This window comes from Thermobia domestica (genome assembly GCF_964235325.1).
Source record: "Thermobia domestica chromosome 7 unlocalized genomic scaffold, izTheDome1.hap1.1 SUPER_7_unloc_1, whole genome shotgun sequence".
Taxonomy (NCBI): Eukaryota; Metazoa; Arthropoda; class Insecta; order Zygentoma; family Lepismatidae; genus Thermobia; species Thermobia domestica.
The window spans coordinates 571,658-596,794 of NW_027655884.1; the positions used below are offsets into that span (position 1 = coordinate 571,658).

The window sequence follows — 25,137 nt, forward strand, 5'->3', positions numbered from 1 at the left end:
TAAAAAATTCAAGAAGATAATAAAGGTAAACAATATAAAACATCAAAGAATGCAAACGCTTGTATGTAGAACAGAGCAACAAACGCAATATACTTTTTCCCTGATAGTGGGTATTAAAAGTTCTGGGTTCCCAGCTCTCATACGTTATTTGGGTCGAGAAAAATTCAATATTTATTGTTTTTTACTTTAAAAGTTAAAAGGACGTGTAATGACAAATGCTCCTCTCTGCATATTAAAAAAAAAGAAACATGTTATACATTACGTTAATATGAGAGTGTGTTTGGTTATGGTTCTTTTTTTGTTTACCTCAGTAAGCTAATTACAACTTTTATTTTGAACGAAATAAAATATTTTCTTTTTGTTTCACTTTTCTTTCCTCACTGTATATTTCTCTTCACTCCTCTCTTTTCCCAACTTGCCACAGCAAACCAGTTTCACTGCGCTCATATCTACCATCTATCGAAATTGGGAACGATGTATTTCGATATAAGCATTGTTATAGGTGTCAAGTGAATGTTTTAATTAACTCAATGCAAATTGCATGCTAAAATCTGATCTAACAAGAAAATAAAATTAAACTACGTAATACATCAGACGTATAATTGTAACTGTAAATAAGTATTATACATTTTACATTAAGAATACTCAGAATGTACTATTATTCTATTTACAGAAAGTTAATAATATACCATTTTCCGAGCTCGGCCCTTTGACGAATTACTACCGACGAAATTACCAGGTAGTTATTGCCTTATAATCTTTGTAATACTTATAACGATGTCTGTTCAATAGGTTCAACTTGAAGTCCGCTCTTGTATCGTCCGACCCTACGAACTTGCAGGGTCCATAGGCTGATCCTACGAATTTAAATTCTGAGTTAGTCCACGACAAATATATAAGCATTCTCGCGCTGAAATATTTAGAATCCTGTTCGTTAATACACTAACAAATGAAGTTTCACTTTGAACACTGGCATATCTTAAAATATTATTATCATACACATTAAACCAAGACAATGTTCGCAGATTTAACATGGAGCCTACCAAAGAATTTTTAATACGATGGGTGCGCGCGGTTTTGCGCAGCACCTCTTTCGAAATCGGATTCCGCCGCCCGGATGAGTTGTCATCGCAGCCAATCTCTATGTAGTCTCGACCCTGAAATTAAATTCCGATTTTCATTTGTAACGTCAGGGCTGAAACTAAGCTAAAATTAACGAAGAGACCCTCCTATGGAGTTCACTGCTGAGTGACTTCTTTTCTTCTTCGCCATATAAGGATCTCTGGCGATTCGATCGCAGCAAATAATTTACGCACACAAATGCAAACATACATGTATATGCTTGCGGGAGAGGAAGTTTCCGCAATTTCCTTCATAAGAAGTCTATTTAAAATGCTAAAATCTTGCAGTGTTTAGACTGTCTATCTCCTTTTGATTAAAACAATTAATGAGCCTCAAAAAAGTCCTGAAATCATTTATGGTGCTCAGATGTTTCTGAGTAAATTGATTCGATGTTTGTAGAGTATTCTGTCCTTCGAAGGATTAAGACTTCACTTAAGCGACACTAGGGAAGTTGCTGTATTATGGAACAGCCTGTATACGGATTTAAGTAAATGGAAATTCAATACGGGTTAACGGCATATTGGGACCACATTGTATATGGTAAAGCACCATACACTTGTTCTTGAATTAAACGTAAAGCTATTCATCCTAATTACATTAAGACCTTTTACATTAGACCTAATTACATTAATTACATTACCTAATTACATTAAGACCTAATTACATTAATCCTTTTAAGACCACTTTTAAAACATCATTAACAGTTTCTTCTTCTTCTTATTATTATTATTATTACTATGTTCATTTGTATATGTTCATCTCGCCCTATTTTATGTTTCATAATTTGTTTGTCAAATATTGGTGTCTCACCATGGTTACACGTTTCGATATATTTCAAAACAACTGCAACAGCGTTTGCTACGTGATTCCTGACACTAAGATAATACAAAAAGTATAGACCAACCTGGATGCACAAATGCTTCATCCGGAGTTATAGGCGGCCGACATGAAAAAAATAACTTTACAGGTATATACCTCGAATACTATGGGACCTACTGTAGTCCGGATAAGACTTCACTTAAGAACTAATATGTGCGCTATACAAATATCCATGCTTCAGAATCCTGCGGTACTTGCGCAACAATTTTTATAGAGGTAGTTTTTGAGTACTTCAAGTTATCCCCGTAGCCAAACTCGATCTGCAAAAATTGCTGCCTGATTACCTTAGGATTCTGAAACATGCATCTCCTGGTAGTACACATATTAGCTCCTAAGTGAAGCCTTAACCCGAATACGGTAGGTCTCATATTTTTGGAGCTATTTAAATTTCAATTTCTCTTGTTTTCGGCAGCCTCTAACTCCGAAAGAAAGCATTTGTGCACCCAGGTTGGTGTATACTTTTCGTCTTATCTCGGTGTCAGGAAGCACACCCGAAACCTTGTTGGTGTTGTTTTGAAACACTCTGTATAAAAAACATATTAGACAACACGAATATTATGCATAAATAAGCATAAACACATAAAATACTTAGACATTAAATAGTAACATAAAATATGTGTATACTAATTCCGGTAGTGTAGTCAGATAACGGTTTGGACAGTAAGATCGAAATTCATAACGTGTGTATGATGGTGCGTGATAACGTGTCTATGCATCATTTTAGAATATTTATTCAATATCATTATTATCAGAGGTATTCTGCCCTTATTGGCAGATCATTTGCCACAGCTAGGAAGCTTCCATGCTCCACGGTCCTCCTCTAATCTCTTCGTCCTCACATAAGATCTTTCTGTTTTTTGTATCATCCATTAATTGTAGTCTCTTTTGCTCCTCCCTCTCTTTCCCGAAACCATACGTGATAGTCTCTCGACGTCCCTGATGATACAGTGTCTTCTTTGGCAAAGCCCAACCAATTCCTCTTCTAAATAATATCTAAAAGTGTTGTTTTCTCCTCCACTAATTCTAACATCCTCTTATTCGTTTTCCACCCGACCCAAATAATTCTTTCTATTCTCCTCCACACCCACATTTCGGAGGCTTGTAGCCTAGTTTAATAACTTTTACGTAATGTCCACATTTCTGCCCCATACAGAACAATACACCACACAAAGTATTTTATGAGCCTTTTTCTCCAATCTTTATTCAAGGTCCCATAAACACTGACTTTTCTTTCTCCTAAAGGCTTCTCTCGCCATTCCTATCCTTCCTTTTATTTCACGTTCGCATTTCATGTCATTACCAAGAATACCACACAGATATCGAAAACTATTCACTTGTTCTATTTTCTCCCCTCCTACTTTTATATTAAACACACACCCCTTCCTTCCAATCACCATGGCTTTTGTCTTTTTAACATTTATTTTCATCCCACGTTCTTCAAATCCCTTTCTCATTTTTTCTAACTTTTTATTGATTTTCTTTTCAGATTCTGCAACAAGCCCTATATCGCCTGCAAATCTTATGAAACTAATCATTCTACCTCCGACCGAAATGCCATCATGATATAGGCTGTTTTTCACTATCTCTTCTAGTTAGATATTAAACAGTGTTGGCGAGAGGCAGCATCCTTGTCGAACTCCCCATAAAATTGTACTCGCTTCCGTTAGTCTTTCCTCTATCCTAGGACTTACTTGTTGGTTCATGTTTCATAAGTTTCTTTTGAGTCTTCTATCTTCCCATTCCAACCTTATACTCGTTAGAACTCTCAACAACAATTTCTAATTCACTCAGTCAAAAAACATTTCTAGATCATAAAAGAAAACACACACCTCTTTACCTTTTTCTATACATCTTTCACCGATTGCTCTTAAAAATCCATTTCAAAATATTCTAACATATATATATATATATATATATATATATATATATATATATATATATATATATATATATATATTCTATAACGTGACTACTTATTCGTGAAACATTTCAATATATTATAAATGGGTTAAAAGGTGATGAAGCCCATAAGGCGCTATCCTGTAAACTGATGCGTCACAGGTGTAAGCCAGTTATATATATAAAAAATATATATAGGTTATTGAATTGATCGCTAATATCAATAACTTACTGTCTATCAGCCCGAAGTATGCAGGAGTGTCCAAATTCTCCTAACGATTCATAGTTGAATCCTTATGCATTCTTACTATGACACCTCTGAGTATACTTTTCGTGATTCCAATTTGGGCTGTCGACAGTCAGACCTTGAGGAGGCATTATACAAAAAGAATTCAATGAAAATGAAATCAATGAACATGACAACAAGAAATGCCTTCGGAGAAAAATGAGCAATGGCCAAATTATGCGCTCTCACTGGCATGTGCATTTGATAATATCAGTACTATCGGTAATATGGTCAAATCTAGTAGTGTGTGTCGTACCATTGGGGTACACACAGGGTTTGAAAAAACCCGGGCTTTTTTGAAAAAGCCCAACCCACCTGGGCCCATGTGGGTTTTTTCGGGTATTTTCGGGTTTAATTGGGTTTTTTCGGGTTTAATCGGGTTTTTTCGAAATATTTCAATTTCTTTGGGGTAAAAGTGTTAAAATTTGATTTACATTTCAAGATTGTCATTGTCACAACTTGCAACAATTTTCTACTCGCTGCTGTTTTGAAAAAATGGCCGCCATTTTGAAGTTTTACAGTCAATCGCCGAGAAAATCTATACAGCAAATTTAGCATATCTCGTGCTTCCACCGTCAAAATTTCAACTTAAAAGACTGAAAATTGCGTTTCGCAGCGTGGATACTCGCTGGTTTGAAAAAATGGCCGCCATTTTGATATTTTACGTTGGTATGCCGCCAAAATCTATACAAGAAATTTACAGTGTGTCGTGCTTGTACTCTGAAAATTTTAACTTAAAAGGCAGAAAGTTGTACCCTGTAGTGTGTGTGGTAGAGGCAGACAAACGAGTTGAGTTGATTTTATGTTTAACGTCCGTTTCAGCAAGGAGGCTATATGACGGGACCTACTGACTAACGTGGAATCCGAACCACATGAGCTCCCTCTTGGAAGCAAACCCGGGTCCCACGCCGAACACGCGTACATTAACCGCATAGCCATGAAGGAACTCGGCAGACAAACGAAAAAATGTAGATCAAGTCATCCAGAACCCTGACTGACGTTCGCCAAATATGAATACCAAAAGGGATCTATTAATTTAAAACAAAGATACAATTCATGTTGTATGAAATAAATAAATGTTTTAAAATATATAAACCTGCCATATTTTCTCCATGAGAATACGGGACACCTCACATTCCCCCCCCCTCCAACTTTCCAACAGAATGCAATGAACTGTAGTCTGGTTATGAACAGAAGTATAATAGGCCGCGGTGGCTCAGTGGTAGAGCCTTCACCTCTAGTGCAAGGGGTTCTTAGTTCGATCCCAGCTCGCGCCAAGTGAGCTTTGTGGTGGACAAACACCTTGTGTGTGGGTTTTCTCGGGATTCTCACGTTTCCTCCCACTTTCTTCGTTCCGTCATTTCATTCATTTCTCATCATCACCGTCACTTTGAACCAGTGTTGGGTAAGTTACTTGTAAAAATGTAACGCGTTACAAGTTACTTTACTTTCTCTTAAAATGTAACGCGTTAGTAACGCGTTACTTTTAGGTCCGAAACTAAAAATGTGAAAAAAATTGACTTCAATTTTCCGTACTACTATTACTACAGCTATTATTATTATTATTATTATTATTATTATTATTGCACATTCTGAATCGCTTTATGTAAATGCAAGGACAAATTTTTACTTGATATATGAACATTTTCATATAATGTAACATTGATAAAATGCCATACTGCGTTACTCGTTCGTAGGGATGGACGCGAGCGAGTTTTCTTTGACACTCGATTCGACTAGAAAGAGACATCTTTGAGCTCGACCCGAGAACTCGACTCGAAAAATTTCCTCCAACTCGACTGGAAAAATTTCCTCCAACTCGACTCGAATTGGAGCCGAGTTTCGAGTCGACTAGAGCCAAATCCGGTGTGTAGTTTCGAGTACATTCTTCAAGTGTATTACATAAACAGTATAATTATTATCAATGACACTACTACAACTTATTATTATTATTATTATTATTATTATTATTATTATTATTATTAATTATAACAACACTGTATATAAAAAGAAAGATAGGTGATTTGTATTTGAATACTAAAAAGCTAGTTGATTGCCAACCTCGGTAGTTGTGAAGTCTAGGAGTCAAGGACATTGTTCACGAGCTTCTGAATTTGGGTTGAGGGTCTAGGTTGAGTATTTGGGCTCGAGCCGAACACTGTTAAAAATTACAGGGCACTGGCCAAATATCTTTAAAACTGCTCGGCCCGGGTTTAGAATTGTCAACGACTCGAGCAGCTCGGCTCACAGCTCATTCACTATCGACTAGAACCGAGAAGTGAGCCGAGCCAACAGCTCAGTTGAGCCGAACCGAGCAAATGGCTCATCCCTACCAAGCCAGCTGGAGCCATCTTCTCAGTTGAGCCGAGCTGAGCTTGTTATAAAAAATCTCTTGTGGTCTCGCTATCGAGACGAGACGAGATGCAAGCAGTGTTCCACCTTGTGAGCAACACTAAACGTATTCCATATTACTGTTTAGCTTACATTTCTCATGGCTTTCGTTTTCCAGTGTAATCAGGCCGATTTCAAGACGACTTAAAACGAATGAGCCATTTATCAAACTCGACTGAACTCGAAACTCGACGCGAAAAACTGAATCGGCTCGGAACTCGACTCGAGGATATTACTCTTGACTTGACTCGAAACTCGACTTGAATTCGAGTCGAGTCGAATTTTAGCTTGACTCGTGCTCATCCCTATGCGTTAAAAAAATTGTTGCTTATAATTATTCTGCTAAACTAATTATATAATAATAGCAATGTTGTTATATAAAATTAAAAATAAAGAATATAGAGAAACATTACACTACTCTATAATCAACGGGACTCTAGTATAGGCAAACTGATCTGAAAGAACTCCAATATTACATACCATCAGCAAACTATTGTCTAGTAATAAAGTAGGCCTGCTCATCAAAACAGTTTATTCATATTAACCCCTTACTGTAAATCGTTAATTATGGCACCCTAGTTGTTGATAAATATTTTCCGCCGGGCACTTCAGACACTTTACTTTTAAATTCTGTCCACCATCATCCTCAGCTCTTAAGAAAAAAGTATTCTTTCAAATGTTCGAACAGTAAAATATTTTCGTTCTCTATCTTTATAAAAACAACACCAATCAAAGTAAAATAGACTACCGGTATCATTGCACTCGTAGTTCATTCACTAAATGTATTGATTTGGAGCTGTCAAAATCTACGACAAAATCTTCCAGGTGCTTGCAATCAGTATACGTGATTTCCCAAAGGCTGTTGTCATCTTCAAAAAACAGCAAGTGGCACTACGAACTTATCTGTTTCTCTGTGTGTCTGTGACTGTCGGTCACTGACATACGTAATTCATGCTTGATTGTTTCATTCTGAGAAATTCACTTACAGGAAAGAAACATTTGTTTCCGAAAAAAAAAAATATATATACATATATTGTAGTTACTCATCCGAAATGTAACGTAAAAGAAGTAACGCAAACTAGGTACGTTACTTAAAAATTTGTAGCGCGTTACCGTTACAGTTACTTTGGAAAAATGTAACGCGTTACTAGGAAACGTTACTTAAAAAGTAACGCGTTACTTGCGTTACGTTACTTCCCAACACTGCCTTGAACATATCAGGCATAACCGTGAGACTAAAAGATTTCATTTCATTTATTTTTTTTTTCAAGAATATAATAGGCGAAAGTTCACTAAGCAGCAGCTGCTTTTCTCTGTTCGTACCCTGCAATTAATTGTACAGACTGAAGATGCTTAAAAACTTAAGATGTGCTATAAAAATGCTTTATAGGAAAACAATATGCAAATTATTTAAATCAGTGGTACAATCTATCTTCAATATTCTTCGCGCGTTTAGCAATATTTATTTACATGGCTGTATCTGCCAAAATTACGTTCGTCAGTTTAATCTGATGAAAAGCTTATTTTTTATCCTTGTGTCGTGTGTAACTGTCAGGACCAGATTTACATTTTTCTAAGACCTGGACCAAAGCACAATTCTGTGCCCCTAGCCTCTGAAAAAGATTATAATTCTTGTTAACTTATCTAATGAGTTGCTGAAGAAAAGGCTATTCATCTTCCCTTTTTTTGTGAATGTAGAAACACTCATAGCCATCTCTTTTTTTATATATGTTCCGGAGAGCATCCGAACTTCCATCAAGTGCAATAGAAAAAGTAGCAGTGCAAATTTCGCTGCTATCGAGTCGAACAGGATGGTGTAATAACTTCCTCGAAACTGTTGCATATAACAGCGTACTGTTCATTCACTAATTACAGGATTCCCAGCCAATGTCAGAATTTTTTGTTTCACTTTTTGAATAAGCTGATATTGATATCAGAAATGGAACGGAGTTAAAATACGGGACATTTCCTTGTCCCGATTGAATTTACGGGGACGCGGGACACTCGGGCCCAAAAGCGGGACTGTCCCGTCTTTTATGGGACGTATGGCAGGCTTAAGCGTAAAATAAATAGTTTTATTGTTGAAGTATTAATTTCCGATCCTTCTGCGTTTAATTCGGGAATTTCCCGAGCACTTCTTTCACGGCGTGTACATAAAATCTTCCACTAGTACGGAAATTTGAACTCAGCACTTGAAATAGTAAGCGTTACATAGTCTTCGGAACCCCGAGCATTAAGCTTCTTAAATTTGACAAGAATTTTTACGCTATTGCTGGTGTTGATTCTACAGAATGCTTATTTGAAGAGTAGCAACAAATAACTGAACTAAACTGTTATTGTTGGAAAACCAAATTGTAGTTGAAGAAACTTCTGTTTTACATCAAAGGTAATAAATAATACTAATAGTTTTACTAATGTATTCACATATGTACTATTAGCACCGGTACCTATGACCTTAAACCCGTCAAACGTATGAGTAATAATGTCCCTCGGTATCGCTAAGTCGACGAGCACACTATTAAGGGAAAATATTTTCTTAAATACAAAATTGCTTATTTTACTTCAAAGCATAATCCATACATTAATATGTTGTATAACTATCTCAAGCTAAAGTAAGTTTAAAAAAAAATATATTTAGTGCATTCAGAAATTTATAAAGGTCTCATGTTGAATGTTGTTGTATACCTTAACGTGAAAGCCTCTAATTCGCCCAAGGAAAGTCTAAAATCTGATAAAAATCACTTACAATGTGATCACCTTAGTTGTACCAATAATATACTAACAAATAGGTCAAAAACCCAGCTGGGTTTTAAAGTGGGTTTTTTCAGGTGGGTCCAACCCGAAAAAACCCACCGGGTTTTTTCGGGCTGGGCCCACTTGGGCAAACCCTGGGTACACAGCTAGTGTGAACTGTTCTTTTTTTTTCCTTTTCCCGAAGCCAATTCACGACAAGCGGCACAACAAAAGTAGGAAACAGAGTTATTTCAAGACTCAGTAGGGATAGTATTTAGTTATTTTCCTCTTAAATCGAAACGAAATATTACGTTAAGGTCTAAAATCCAAACGTCAATTTTACTTTAATTTACTTTATCTTGTCTTTTCTTAAAATGACATTTACTAAATACTTAAACAAAGTTTGGAGATATGCAATCAACTGGCAAACATTGCACATACCTAAGGATCCTAACCGGTCACCACCCTGATTCACCACTATATCATGAAAAGACAAAAGTGGTTTCCTTAAGCGGTTGTATGAGAATATTTCCAAACTCTTCTCGGACTATAATAGCGCTATTGCTGAACTCAATCGATATCTAAATTTCAGTATTATTGCAACAAATACATGTTGAATATTCATTGTGGGCATTTTAGGAAAACAAACTGACGGATAGTTTTGCAAAGCCAAATAAGAATCGCCAAATATATTAAATATTGCTTAAAATTTTACTGAATTTACAATGTGTCATTGTCAAATTTAACTGACATTCAAAATTCAGTGCATGATTGATATACGTCAAAAGCACCAAAGCAAGAAAAAAAAACATCAATTGAAACAGACAATAGTTATTTTGAAATTACTTAAAGTTTAAGTTTAATTTAATATTTTTTCTTTAAACAAGTCTGCAAAAACCTTCAATTTTCTAATCATTTCTCTAATCATATGATTGCACGGGGACAGATAAACAAGCATAAATGTAAGGGAAAATAAATGAAACTCGAAATAGGATTACGTAAAAGTATTTGATTATAGGTCATCACCTCGAAACTGGAAACACCTGAAAATGAATAAATCATGCAAAAACACATTCTAACAAGAATTCGATACAGAGAATCTTTACACGAAACGGAATACCCTTGACTTTCAAAAGTGGTGGTTGAGTATAATATTACTAATTCCGATTCTAAATTGTGTACCTGTTTCAAGATTCTACATGCTGTCCTTTCTTTGGCTTCCAAATTCGTTCCTGAATCTACAAATGCTGTAAAGAAATAACAAATCATAACATTTTAAACAAACGTACCCGATTATGTTAGTATCGTTGACTTCTTGTGCTAGCGGATCGATGTCGATGGGTTTTACCAGAAAACTGAAAAATAAAACCCTAATATTCGAAATTCGATGGGGATAAATTAATGACCAATAATCTTTTAAATTTGAACTAAATGTTTAGAGGAATTCAATTAAGATTCTTTTTTTTATCTCAACCCATCTCTTTTTAATGCCATAATTAAAGTCCACAAGAAAAGTTGGGCACAATGACCTTAAGATAATCACTGGTCCATTCTGGTGAGCGCATTCAAAATCAGTGGCATACATCGTTAACATTAACGGAAAACAATAATGCAAGGCGAGGTTATAACACGTACAGCAGCAATAATTATAAGGACAATTGTTCTTTTAGTGCAGCAAGATAAACGGATAAGCACGTCGCATAAAGTCGACAAAGGAACAACAAACGAAATAACAACAAAAATGATAATCGACGGAACCAAGCTAACGCAGTGAATAATGGCTGGGAGAATGCGCGTACGAATAATGAACATGATCATTCAGAAGAGCTTCGCAGTGATAGGGGTAACAATCGGCGTAGTAATAATAACTGTAGATCCCAGCCACATCGAGGAAATAATCAAGGTCGACGAAATAAACGCTAAAAATGAAAAAAAAAACTAAATAATGGGAGAACTAACCGGGATCGAAGTCGAGACCAGTGAGATAAAAGACCGGAAAACTGAATGGAGATGGGTTTTAAGTTGGGATACGCGTAGAGAGAAAAAGTAGTCAAATCTCAAAAACGTATTTCGCGTTCCAAATTTTACATTTGAATCTGAGTCGGATTTAGGTCAGGATGCAAGAAATGACAGAAGATAAATTTGAAGAACTTATTGTCACGGCCAATGGTCGATAATATTCTGACTACATTAACGCGAGTGTGAACGGCATAGAATATGAACATTGTGTGACACGATAGCAAAACGTTGCTAGTATCCTATGATTTTTGGAAGGAAATTACAAAGAATACTTCATTTCCAAAATTAAAATCAACTGAAGACGTCCACATTGTAGATTATAGTGGGAATTTTAAGAGAAAATGTAGAGGAAGGACCGTCATCAATGTTAAAAAGATTCACTTGCATTCACATTAGAAGTTTTTGACGTAGCCGACCTTAATGAGAAATTTATTATAGGTCTGAATGCATCTGAGCAATTACAAAGTATCATTCACCTTAGTCAAGGTAACATTAAATCATAACAGAATACGACATTAGAGTAGTATTCTCTCTTCTCCCCGTTGAATAAAACAATTGTGGTGATGCTGATGACACTTTGGTCCCATCAGCTGATGAAAATATCAACACAGAACACCCACCCATTAGTAGTATTACTTGTAATCAGGATGATACGGTTGTTAAATGAATAACATCAGCAGAGCAATTGAGAGCAGCTGTTAGTCGTGCAAGCAAATAGATCACAAAATAGAAAAGAGCATTTACTGGATTTATTGTTTCAGTGTAGAGAAATTTTTACGAATTACTCCGCCAGGTTCAAAGGATTTCAATATGAAATGGAAATCGATACTAATAAACAAGTGGTTAGAAAACAGTATTCGATCGCGTACAAATACTTCATTTTGTACGAGGTGAGACCAAAAAGTTACTGCAATTGTGGTTGATAACAAATTGTCAATGTATTGACAGTAACCCTATTTTTGTTCCTCAAAGAATAATAAACACCAAATGAAATGAAATTTTGAGTTTTAACTCCCACGGTTATGCCGGTTAGGCTAAAGGAGACGGTATTGATGAAAGATGAGTGAAATAGTGGAATGAAGAAAGAGGGAGGAAACGAGATAACCCCGAGAAAAACCACTAGCACGGGTGTTTGTTTACCACAAAGTTCACACGGCGCTGGCTGGGATCGAACCAGGGACCCCAAACACCGGTGGTAAACGCTTTATCACTGACCCACCGCGCCCCCTAATGATAAACAGAGGCTATGTATCGATGTGAGATCTATTAATGAACATTCAGTTTTGTAGCAAATTAAACCAGAAACGATAGCTTTGTTGGCTAAATTGCAGGAAAACTGTCCACCACCCTTCTGGAACAACATTCTTCGTACCATTGGAGTTACTTGCATCCGAAATCTCAACTATATACAGCGTTCAATTTTGAGAGACAGTGGTATCAATATCTGGAGTACCCTTTGGATACCATAATGGCGGACAAGCCTTAAGGTTGGTTTAAAGGGACAAGTTTTGCCGATAGATGGCACTACAGTCTTCGTATCTCTCCCATGTATTATTTACCTTTCAGGAAAATTCACTATTTTTCTTACAGATTTCAACCTACAGACGTCAATTTTTTAGAAAAGGAACTTCATAATCTATCGAAGGCAATAATTCGTTCCGATTTTTTATTTAGAATTTTCTTCAATGTTGAAATGGCTTCATTGTTGAAAAAGATATCCAAACTGTTAAGAGTGGAACTATTTCAACAATGAAGAAAATTCTAATTAAAAAATCGACACGGATTCTTCCCTTTAATAGGTTATGAAGTTCCTTCTCTAAAAAAAAATGAAGTCTCTAGGCTGAAATATGTAAGAGAAATTGTAAATTTTCGTCAATGGTAAAAAATACATGGGAGAGATACGAAGACTGTAGTGACAACTATCGGCAAATTTGTCCCTTTACACTGACCTTAACGCAATGACGTCCCATGTGCTAGGTCGACGTACACAGCAAGATCACCAGATATACCGGTGACAAGTTGGTCACGAATAACACTTATGAGGAACGCTTGAATTTATTAAAGCTAATTTCCGATAAAATTTAGGGGACAACATGACGCTGAGTATTGATAAATGCATGTTTTGAGCGCCGGAAGTATCGTTCTAAGGATATATTATTAGCCCAAACGGAATAAAAAATGAAACAATCAAAGCAGTTAAGGAATTAATAACACCAACTAATGTTAAAATGTGCAATCTGCATTAGAATTATATGTGTGGTAACAGAACATTCTACTTAATTACGCTACTCAAGCAGCCCCATTCTGTGAACTGCCGGCTAAAACCCGGAAATGGCAATGGAGTGAACAGTGTGAACAAGCATTTAATAAGATTAAAAGGGATATTTGCAGTAACGTTTTGTTAACACGTGCAGCTGATTTAAAACCCTTTTACACTCAGGTGGATAATTTAACAGTCGGATTGGGCTGTACACTTTGGCAGGGTAACAGAAAGCGAATTATTCAGTGCATTACCCGTACTTTCACAACATGCGAACATCGGTACACAATTTCATAATTGGAATGCTTACAAGGGACATCACCCAATTGTCCGGCTCCGATTTCAATGATTTTTTTATTGCTGAAAGAGGACATGTATTCATTACTTGTGATGACAGAAATTTTTGCCATGGTGCATGTTTTCTATTTTTTAATAATTTTTTAAATGTTGTGATGTGGTTAATAGAGATTACTGCAGAAGCCCCTTACTACCCTTTGTAAACGGAGTGTTAATGAAAGAACAACCACGTAGATACGTATAGGGCCTAAAGGGAAGTCATATGGTAGGTATGACCTTGACGGCAGCCATCTTGAAATCCGCCATTTTGAATTAAGGTCAAGTTTTTTAAATGGGAATAGGGTATTATGATACATCATTTCGGGCTAAAATTTAATTAGGAAGACAATAGTGAAGTTAGTTTTAAGATGCGCTTATTTGCTGAAAAGTTACAGGCATATTAATGGTTTATACTTACTATGTGCGTAAGGCTCTTACCTCCGCTTCTAACCCGCGTATTAATGATAATAAATGGATAAAGGTTTCGGTAATACATATTATGCCTAGAGGAAAGTGATACAATAAGGTTATCATTGACGGCAGCCATCTTGAAATCCGCCATTTTGAATTAAAGTGAAGTTTTGAAAACTGAAAACCATAGCATGTGGCACCAAATTTTAATAGTAAATTTTCCCCAAAAGCCAATGGTATGCTTATTTTTGTTCTATAATTAACTTGTATGAATTTATGACTCTTCTAATGTGCAGGAAACGTCCATTATTCCATCTTTCAAATTGGAAACACTCCTAATTTTCACCGCATCTGTTAAGATTCCAACTGGCACTCTGCAATTGTTTCCATGGCTCATGTTTTCTAAATTTATTACATTTTTTAAGAGTTGCGATTTGTCAGTTCATGAATAGTGTTGGGATAAGCATCCAGCAATCTTTCTGAATTTTGAAGACTTGCCATGTAATTATTAATTTCATAGGCAATGTAATTATTTATTTCCTATACCTGCCCTTCAAAAACTCATTTACTGACATGAATCGTCCCAGAACGAAAGAACTTCAACTTTGTATTCAGGTAATACCAGAGACGTAGTTTGTAATGGATAGTAGATGAGACGAGAAATAAGTTGAAACTTCACTTCAAGAAAGGAAACGAAATATGATTGTTGTGTAAATCAATGGTCTTTTATTTTGTTTTGTGTTTATTTGTTTCTTGTATTTTTATTTATTTATTTTCTATGGCAATATTTTAGCTAGTCAGACAAAAAAAGTCATTTGTTTTCTAGCGATTGTTGTCGATGGTTCATGTTTGTAAGATTTATAATCAGTATTGATCGGGAACTCGATTAAGTTACACCTCTTTGTAAACAATTTACCTGTTTTCATATTTTGTTCATGGTACAAACAGTGTGTTGGGAACAGTCACATTATGCCTCTTTGATATTTTCTATCATTGCTGCTGTTCCTTTAAAGTTGTAAAGTTGTATTTATTTAAAACAAAATACTGTTTGTCGTTTGCGCAACATGTAGGCTATATTTCATGATAATTTTGAGTTCGTGTTACACCAATTTCTTATAATTGCATTTGTATTTCTTTACATCACATAGGTCCATAGGTTTCTCATGTACTCTGGGTTAAAATAAATAATTACATTGCCTATGAAATTAATAATTACATGGCAAGTCTTCAAAATTCAGAAAGATTGCTGGATGCTTATCCCAACACTATTCATGAACTGACAAATCGCAACTCTTAAAAAAATGTAATAAATTTAGAAAACATGAGCCATGGAAACAATTGCAAAGTGCCAGTTGGAATCTTAAAACATGCGATAAAAATTAGGAGTGTTTCCAGTTTGAAAGATGGAATAATGGACGTTTCGTGCACATTAGAAAAGTCATAAATTCATACAGGTTAACTATAGAACAAAAATAAGCATACCATTGGCTTTTGGGGAAAATTTACTATTAAAATTTGGTGCCACATGCTATGGTTTTCAGTTTTCAAAACTTCACTTTAATTCAAAATGGCGGATTTCAAGATGGCTGCCGTCAATGATAACCTTATCGTATCACTTTCCTCTAGGCATAATATGTATTACCGAAACCTTTATCCATTTATTATCATTAATACGCGGGTTAGAAGCGGAGATAAGGGCCTTACGCACATAGTAAGTATAAACCATTAATATGCCTGTAACTTTTCAGCAAATAAGCGCATCTTAAAACTAACTTCACTATTGTCTTCCTAATTAAATTCTAGCCCGAAATGATGTATCATAATACCCTATTCCCATTTAAAAAACTTGACCTTAATTCAAAATGGCGGATTTCAAGATGGCTGCCGTCAAGGTCATACCTACCATATGACTTCCCTTTAGGCCCTATAAGTATCTACATGGTTGTTCTTTCATTAACACTCCGTTTACAAAGGGTAGTAAGGGACTTCTGCAGTAATCTCTATTAACCACATCACAACATTTAAAAAATTATTAAAAAATAGAAAACATGCACCATAGCAAAAATTTCTGTCATCACAAGTAATTAATACATGTCCTCTATCAGCAATAAAAATGTCATTGAAATCGGAGCCGGACAATTGGGTGATGTCCCTTGTTAGCAGTAATTTACGCTTTAAGAAAATGGAAACATGTCATTAGGAACAGGTATGTATAATTACTTTCACTGATCATCATGCTCTTCTTTTCCTTAAATGTGTCAAACCATGGAATAATAGATTATTACGCTGGAGCGTGGAAATTAGTGAATTTCAAGATGATGTAGAATTTGTGCAGGGAAAAAATAAATTCAGTGACACTCGTAATACATTGCTTCCATCACATGAACACATGCTACTTAAAGTACACTCATTTTAGGAGGCATGAGTTAACCTCGCACGTGGATATTAAAAATGGTCACTGAGTGAACAAAATGATCGTATTTGAAGCACTTTTGCGTTGTATGCAATTAAGTTTATTTGAATGGCAGTCGAGCAGAAATAGTGACTTAGGGCAATTTTGAAATCCTAAAAGGCTACTTAAGAGCATCTTTATCTAGATTTACTGTAATGTGCGCATGTAAACGTGACGCTATAGGTAGTAAAGGGCAGAACACCTTTGGGGATGATGGTTACTCTTCCGCACTTTCCAAATACCTATTCTGTTAAGGCTAAATGAGTAGAGAATCATTATTGCAAATGTTTGATATTATTTGAGGTGGGTAGTGTATCCCTCATATAATGTTCGTCTACGATTAATACCTGTGAATATTCTTAGCGTGTTATAAGCTGATGATTGTTATTGCGAGTAAAATGTTTTGTTGAAGACAATGTTATAAGCGTTTCATTTAATGATGGTATGTTCACCAATATTGTAGAAATCCGTGCACTAACATCAATGCCTACGGAATATTTCAGTCGATATTGATTTCTGATTACTGAAAATGCAAATTTACGTTGTTAATGCTGCTAAGAACACAAAGAAAAATAAAAGTGTTTCTGTCATATGGGTTTTAAGCAATGGGAAGATCGAAGAAATTATTTTGTGAGTTGACATGTGATTCTAAATTCATCTGAAATGTTTCAAATGTGTTGTACACTTTGTCGTTTGAGGAAGACAAACACTGAAATTTGAAATTTTGAATACATATATTATACTCAAATGTGATATCGAAAAGAATGCTTATGATTTAACATTTGATTATTAATGAAATGAATTTTAGTTTGCACAAACGGTTTACCGATTGGATCAAATATTGTAAAAAAAAGTTGCATATACACAATATTATACCACAACAGACACTCGTTAGCAATTTAGATTTTACCGTAAAAAGAAAAAGAAATTACAAACAACACTTTCGAAAGCAACACAAACAACATGTATTATTGTTTAGAATTTAAGTATTTTGGTGTTTACGTTCTTTAATATGCTTTTGTTTTTCTAAATATATGAAGTCATATAATACACTCAATGAAAAAGACTGAGAAACATACTGAAATATGTATTTATGGTGAGAAGCTAATATTACAAAAAAGGAAAAGAAAATAAACCTAAAAAATGGCAGATACAAAGAAGTATAATGACAAAATAAACAAAAGACTTTATTAACGGTGGCCTAAAGCTGGATTTAACGTAATACAGGATGAATAACCTTATACTTAGTCAGACAAGTGAAATGTGCTCTAATATATACAGTGTTTTCCAATATGCCCTTCCCCATGGTGAATTCTCAGTGTCTTGGATGAATATACAGGGTCTTCATTGCTACATTTCGGCTTAATGTAAGAACGAGATTTATAGCAATTTTCTATTACGTTTGGAAAGTTATTTAACTGCCGAACTGTCTCACTTCTTATAAAGTTAAGCAACAGTTTGAGTTCTATTATGTGCTCAAATTTTGCGATTCCATTAACTCAGGTTCAGGTAAACGAAAAAATACATATTTAACTAAGTATTGGAAGTATTGAAAGGATGACACCGTTTTTGAAGCTCATCAATTGCTTTAAAAAAAAAATAAACAGTTTGTGTTAACTTCGAATTGATTAACCAGCCTTGTATAAAATATGGGAGAATTCTTCAAACAGCCTCTCTCACAAGCTTATGTATGTTTGTCTATGTGTTTGTGCACTTGGCTTCGCTCAAAGCATTATATGTAGAAAACGACACGAAATCGCCCACACGTACACACTGAATTGCTCAGGACTGTACTTTAGATTTGGTCCCGTAGGTATGAATTTCTGGGAAACTTTCTCCGTCCCAACACTTCGCTGCATGGGGATTGGCCGGGAAGGAACATTAATTCGGGTGTGTAATCCCGAACTGATCAGTACGACTGTGATGAAACGCGATCCCCACCTTATTATCAAGGAACAGTGGGCTGAGAATAAAGATTAGTAAGTAAGCCAAGTGCAGAAACTATATGCATTCAGGTGTGAACCAGACTATAAAGAAAAAAGCGATTTAAAACAAATATTTATAAAGACATAACTCTGATGAAATAATGCATTCAAACATACCTGAGGGCCTGGGCACTGTATCCTTCTCGATTACTATTTCCTTCAACGTCGTCGGGTCCGTTATTATCTACAATAGTGGACAAGGTGTGACTGCTTGACTCTTTCGTGTTGTGTGTAAAATCGGAAGATTTTTTCTTGGTGTTACTGTGAGAACGTTTGGCATTTCTAAGTACTTCACCTGTTGATAAACGCTTGACCAAACATACTGGTTTCGGAGTTAATTTTGAATCTGATATTGTTTTATCCTCATTACTTTCTGAAGTGACATTCTCTCGTTCCGTTTCACTTCCTCGTTCCATACATTCAACACTTATTGAAAGAGGATCTTCGTGATCATTTGTGTCACTATTATACAGTTCATAAATACATTCTTCAGGTGTCTCAATTTCTGGTTTCACCTCAACTTTAACAGGAACGTCGTCTGCTTCCATTTCAATTATATTACAAGTAAAGTTAAAATGATCAAAAGCCATCTCGCTAGCACAAAGACCTTTTGAAACTGGAGATTTGAAACCTTTCGCAGATAATGTTAAAGAAAACCAAACCTGAAATCAATAAGAAAATTACTTTTTGTTTTAACAAAACTTAGGGAAAGCCGGGATAGGAGAACAATGAATACCATTTTAGTTAACTTAGTCAGTGCATGGAATAGTTTGGGATTGGATTAGGGATGTAAAATATACTGAAACCAGTATTTTAAAGAATCCGAAATTTTGTTACAACTCATAGAAAAATACCGAAATACCTAAATACCGAAAATACAGTACCATACCGAAATATGGAAATACTGCTTAATATTTGATTTCTTTCTTTACTATCTGACTTGTTAAAGTGAAACCTAATATATTTTTCTTAGACTTTACACACAAGTATAGTACAGGCCTATATTATGTTTCATCCACATTAATATCTTTGTTTTTGCTATACATAGCTACATTTTATGAAATCACTTTTTCCTAATTAAATAAAGTAAAAAATTCTCTACCTACGATCAGTGTTGCATGAGGAAAGAAAGCGATAAATACTAAAATTTCCTTTCTACATTACAGGCTTATATTTCTGAAATAAAATATGCAAAAAAAAAAAAAAAAAAAAAAAAAAAACTGTTATACAAATATTTCACTTAAATGTAGACAACCTTTCCAACACGTATTAAACACAGATTTACTTGTTCTTTGCAACTTTTCGTATTTATTCAAATACATATAACGCTAGCAATTTCTAAAGAAATTTATTTTGCAGTCGTTATTGTATGATTTAATTTACAGGACTTTCTTTTTTTTCGTGACATTCTCTCGTTCCGTTTCGGTTTCTCAGCGTTTAATTGTCACTAGATTCTTTTTTTCTAGTAACTTATGTTGTTTCTTGGTAATATTGAAGTATAGCATCCATTTTAGTACCGATGTTATTTGTAACATGGAAGTACTGGCTAATGTTAGATTCTAGCAACATAAAATCTTACCAGAAACGAACGTATCTTTTGCACAGAAGACTCGCAGGTTAAGCAGAGACCACATAGAGAGCTCTTATACAGTGATATAATTGGGTATAAACCCACCCAATATTCTTATGATCCAGGGGGTCACGTTGACTCAGTGGCAAAGGATCAACTTCTGGCGCATGGGTTTCTTGTTTCGATCTCATCTCACGAGAAGTGATTTTTGGTGCACAAACCCCGTGCTCATGGGTTTTTCAGGGTACTTCCGTTCCTCCCACATTCATCATTCTTCGTCACAGTGTCCTTAAGACTAGCGGAGATATAGGTGGGACGTAAAACTTAAAGATTTTTTCCTTTTTGCAGTTCAGCGTATATGTACCTTAAACTAACGAAAGAACAAACGTTTTATAGCCGTATGTGTATTTTATATTTTACTGAACTGAACCATTTCATACAACTAGATCCGCTTTCTTGCTATTTTAGTTTTGGGATGTAATTGTGTTTTTCGATATTTATAACACGAAAATCAATATAACCAAACCTTAATATCGAACAGCCTTATCGGAAATATATGAAAATGAAAAATTTAATTTCTTTTCACAATTAAAGTTAAATAGAAAGTTGAGCGATCTATATTACCTTTATACTTCCTACCAGAAAAATAAAGAATATTATACCATTTTCGTTCTGTTTTATAAATACTGGTTCGAGTCAGACGTTGCTTTTCGAACTTTATGTAACAGTTGCCAGGTAATCTCCTGCAAAACTGCCAAAGGAATTTCTTCTTCTATGACAGTGAATGCCACTTCCCAAAGCTACGAAATTCTCCCTAAACTTTTTTGCGATGGGAGTCAACTAGGGTTGCCAGTGCTTTCGCAGTATGCCTTTCAATCTCATTGAGAAATCTTCTGAATTCATCACTGCAACACTTCATTACTCGAATGGAATATTAACACTGAGTGCTAATCACGTATAAATGCGTCAGTTAGGAGTGTATTGCTTTACGTGTGTAACACACTTATAAGAAAGAACTGAAGAACGTTGCTATATAAATGTGACTGTGTTTGTGTAAAATTGAGCGAAATGTTTGAATAAAGTGTCGAATTAGTTCAAGGTTAAATATTATACAGGAAGTTCATGAGATTCTGATTAATTAAAACAGTAAGGTGTTGAGAATAAATGTGATAAGATTATTAAGTTAAATAAAAGGTAACTCGAGAAGGTAATAGTTAATTTAATGAAGAAATATCATGGAGTATATGGTAGCTAGTAGATTTGAATGTACAGTATTTTACGGTTGAATCAGATAGGTGAAAGAGATTACAAAATATTTAAAAACAGTAAAGAAAAGTAAGCATAACAATTGGCGCAGTCTGTAGTAAAGTTCATTACACATTTAAATACTAACAACGGCTACATTTAGCACTTTCGAGCCTGTTGACGTTTAGACAGGAAAAACACAAATTTACATTGAAAGATTTGGACAAGTGGCATTATCACCAGCCTTGCCTGAGGATAGGATTATAGCAACTTTTTAGCACTTACGTGTGGAAAAGCTTACGAAGAATTTCGAAACTCGTGCACTCCAGATAAACCTTAGTCATATGAAGAATTTAAAGGATTTACGTTGCAGTATTATGGAGTTAAGACTAACGAAACAGCTGAAAGGTTTAAGTTTCATAAGTGTATTCAACATAAACTTCAGACGGTTGAACAAACTGAGATGAAACTAGAAAACCAAGCTGCATACTGTAACTTTGATACGTATTTAAAAAATTCTTCACGAGACAAGTTTGTGTTTGGAATGGAAAATAATGTAGCTCGAAGACGGATTTTGACGTCTAGCTTTTTCATTTTTCAACACGTAGTTGATATTGCTACAGCTGTAGAAAACACGAATCGTATTCAACATCGCGAGTGAATGAAACCAGCTTCAAGTTAACTTGATGCAACCTAGTGGAATAAGAGAAACGAAAAAAGTAAAAAGTCAGATCACCGTATATTACACGTACTAGTAACGCTCCAAGATCTTGGCATTCTTCAAATCCTAGTAACTCACAAGAAAGTACAAGGCAGAAATTAAGTTACTCAATATCGTAAGAATCATCAGACAAAGGCAAAGTAAAGATTATTAAGTGACGGAATTGTCAACCCTTACATGTTAGATATAATTGCTCAGCTTACGACAAGAGATGATTCAAATGCGCTAGAATTAATCATTTTTGCTAAAGTTTGTATACAACAAAACTGCATACAGAAATAAACGAACTTCATATAGATGATCAAGTTAATCAAAATGTACAAGAACTGAAACAGCAAGTACAACAGGCACATGAAATATCTTCCAGATTAGACAAGAGTCAAGTGTAAGCCTTGCATCAAATATTAACATTGGACACATTGCATTACAAATCTTTAAATGAAGTATTAAAAGAACTGTCGAGCAACCTACAAAAAGCTTTTAGTAACAACCTAGCCCATGAACAAGTACTTCAAATTACGTTAGAAAGCAGCAGCAATTGAAGACAAGTAATCTAAAAAAGAAAATGAGATTGATACGGTGAATACTAGTGATTACAAACTACTGACAGATTATGAAGGAGTTTTATATTAAATTTACAGGAGACAACATAGTTCACCTACGAAACTTGAAAAGATAATAACAAGGAAAGAAATAGAAGACAATAAAAATAGGAAGTACTATAGGAGATGACCGAAACTAACAAATGGTGGGATATTAAATGTTGAGGATAAATGTGTTAAGATTATTAACTTAAATAAAAGGTAATCTAAAAAAGTCACAGTTAATTTAATGAAGAAATAATATTGAGCATACTTTAGCTAGTGGATTTGAGAAAACAATATTTCACGGTTACGTGAGATAAGTGAAAGAGATTACAAGATATTAAAAAAAATATAATAAATAGTATAAGAACGTAAATCGAATGTTTTCCTATTTTGTGTTATCTTTCATACTTACATGGGGTTAGCAATCTTGGATTATGCTGTAGAATACATATAACGTAATTTAATTACTCTATCACGCGAAAAAGCTCTTTACTTTTCTGTTGGTTTTCCCACCCGATAGCCATGTGAATGTTCCTTACGGCAAATAAGGCGAGAGAATATGTCTCATGTAAGAACACCCTTAAATTTGGAACAGGAATTTATCTAAGGTACCGGTAATCTTTTTCAATGGATGGGTAATATCACACATTTCAATAGTTCTGCTCAATTTTTCCATAATGTATAGCAGACTACTAGCAGCAAGCTATTTCTTCTGAATTTATGAAAATAATTGGCGAGCAGCTGATTATATAAAGGTGGGGATCCATGCAGCAATCTTTTGAAAATATGTAAATACTAGACTGAACTCAGGAAAGCATATTTCACACAAAATTCCACCACAGTCACAATTATTAAAAGAACTCGCTTCGATTTTTTTTTTCATTTATGAAAAGAGTTTACATTATGAATCAATACAATATAGGGAAATGAAAATAACGAGGGATCTTTTCAATTATAGATCAATAAAATAGAGTACACAAAATATAGTTCGTATGGTTTCTTTTAGCATGTACATCCCTTAACGTGTCATTTTTTTGTGAATTGTATGCAATACGTAGGCCTAGTGCACAAACCATTATACACCAAAATAAAGAGGAAATGTCAAGCTTCTCGGTGAAGTGTGACACATAATGTTTATATTTCGAGGTTTCGAGATCTAATATGATTGCATTTCGAGTTCTAATTATTTTAATATAGAAAAATTTCCTTTTAGACGAAGGAAAACATATATTTTGAATTTAACCAAACCAAATATTAATAGAATGAGTGAACTTCTAATTTAAGTAGTAATTATTTTTCGATCCAACTGTAAGGTAGGCCTGCATAAAATAGACAAGCTTAGAAAAAAAAAAAAAAAGAAAAAAGACTGCATTCCTGGAAATGCCTGTCTCGTGTTTCCACTCTTATCGTTTATGAGGAAATGCAGAGTGGCTGATGTCCCTTCCCCTAGAGGTGCATACTCGAACCGCCGAGCGCTTTTACTAGATTCACACTGCCTGCCTGAGTTATAGAAAATTTGTTCTATTTGCTGATTACTTAGCAGAAGTTAGTTTGACTATTTTACGTTGCGTACAGATTTACTATACGGATCCGTAAAAAAGTACATGAAAAACATGCTTTTTTTGCCTTTGCATTCAATTTCTATACTTTGAGGAATCACTTTGAGGTGTGCACTTGCATTTGCCGCTGAAGCTTCATGTTAAGATGCCTATTGCGAAAACACCAACTATCCTGCGCTAAGTGGTCAGTAAAGTGCACGAACGTTATCTCAACGAAACGTAGCAGAGCGAGAGTGGTTTGAACCCTACAGAGCTCGGTGTTTCCTACCTTTTTTACACTTTAAAAAAAAGGTGGCGACAAGAAAGAAGTAATCCTAACTTTACAATATAAAAAAGTTGAGCGAGTGAAGGGTGTTAGAATCCCCGGAGGGCTGAGTTCTTTATCTTCATCTCAATTTAAATAACGTTTTATTTATCCTAATATGATGGAGTTCCAACCGTTTCGTCAATTTGTAGCTATACTTACGCACTACCGTACACCACTCATCATCGGCATTACTTACAATTCCGGAAATGACAATTAATAATTTTCCAGTGTATAGGCCTATTTACTACATTACCAAAATTTAATGGTTTCGCTTCTAAACCCTTGACTTTCGTAAATCGGTACTCTGATTATCTTTCCAAGAAATGTCCACGAAATTAGCCCGCACAAATTTAAAATTCGAATGAAAACATTCCC

General features: G+C 35.0%; 1 protein-coding gene across 4 annotated transcripts in view; it reads right to left on the bottom strand.

Annotated features, from left to right (window-relative positions):
• Nucleotides 1–25,137, bottom strand: part of LOC145676333 (uncharacterized) — a 58,709-nt gene that overhangs the window by 22,229 nt on the left and 11,343 nt on the right. For 3 of the 4 annotated variants that reach the window (XM_081747173.1, XM_081747171.1, XM_081747170.1), the window contains exon 2: nucleotides 18,891–19,435. In XM_081747173.1, coding sequence (XP_081603299.1) covers nucleotides 18,891–19,435 — 545 coding nt within the window. Of the gene's footprint in view, nucleotides 1–3; nucleotides 858–18,890; nucleotides 19,436–25,137 lie in introns of those variants that run through there. The other variant, XM_081747172.1, reaches the window with a different exon arrangement.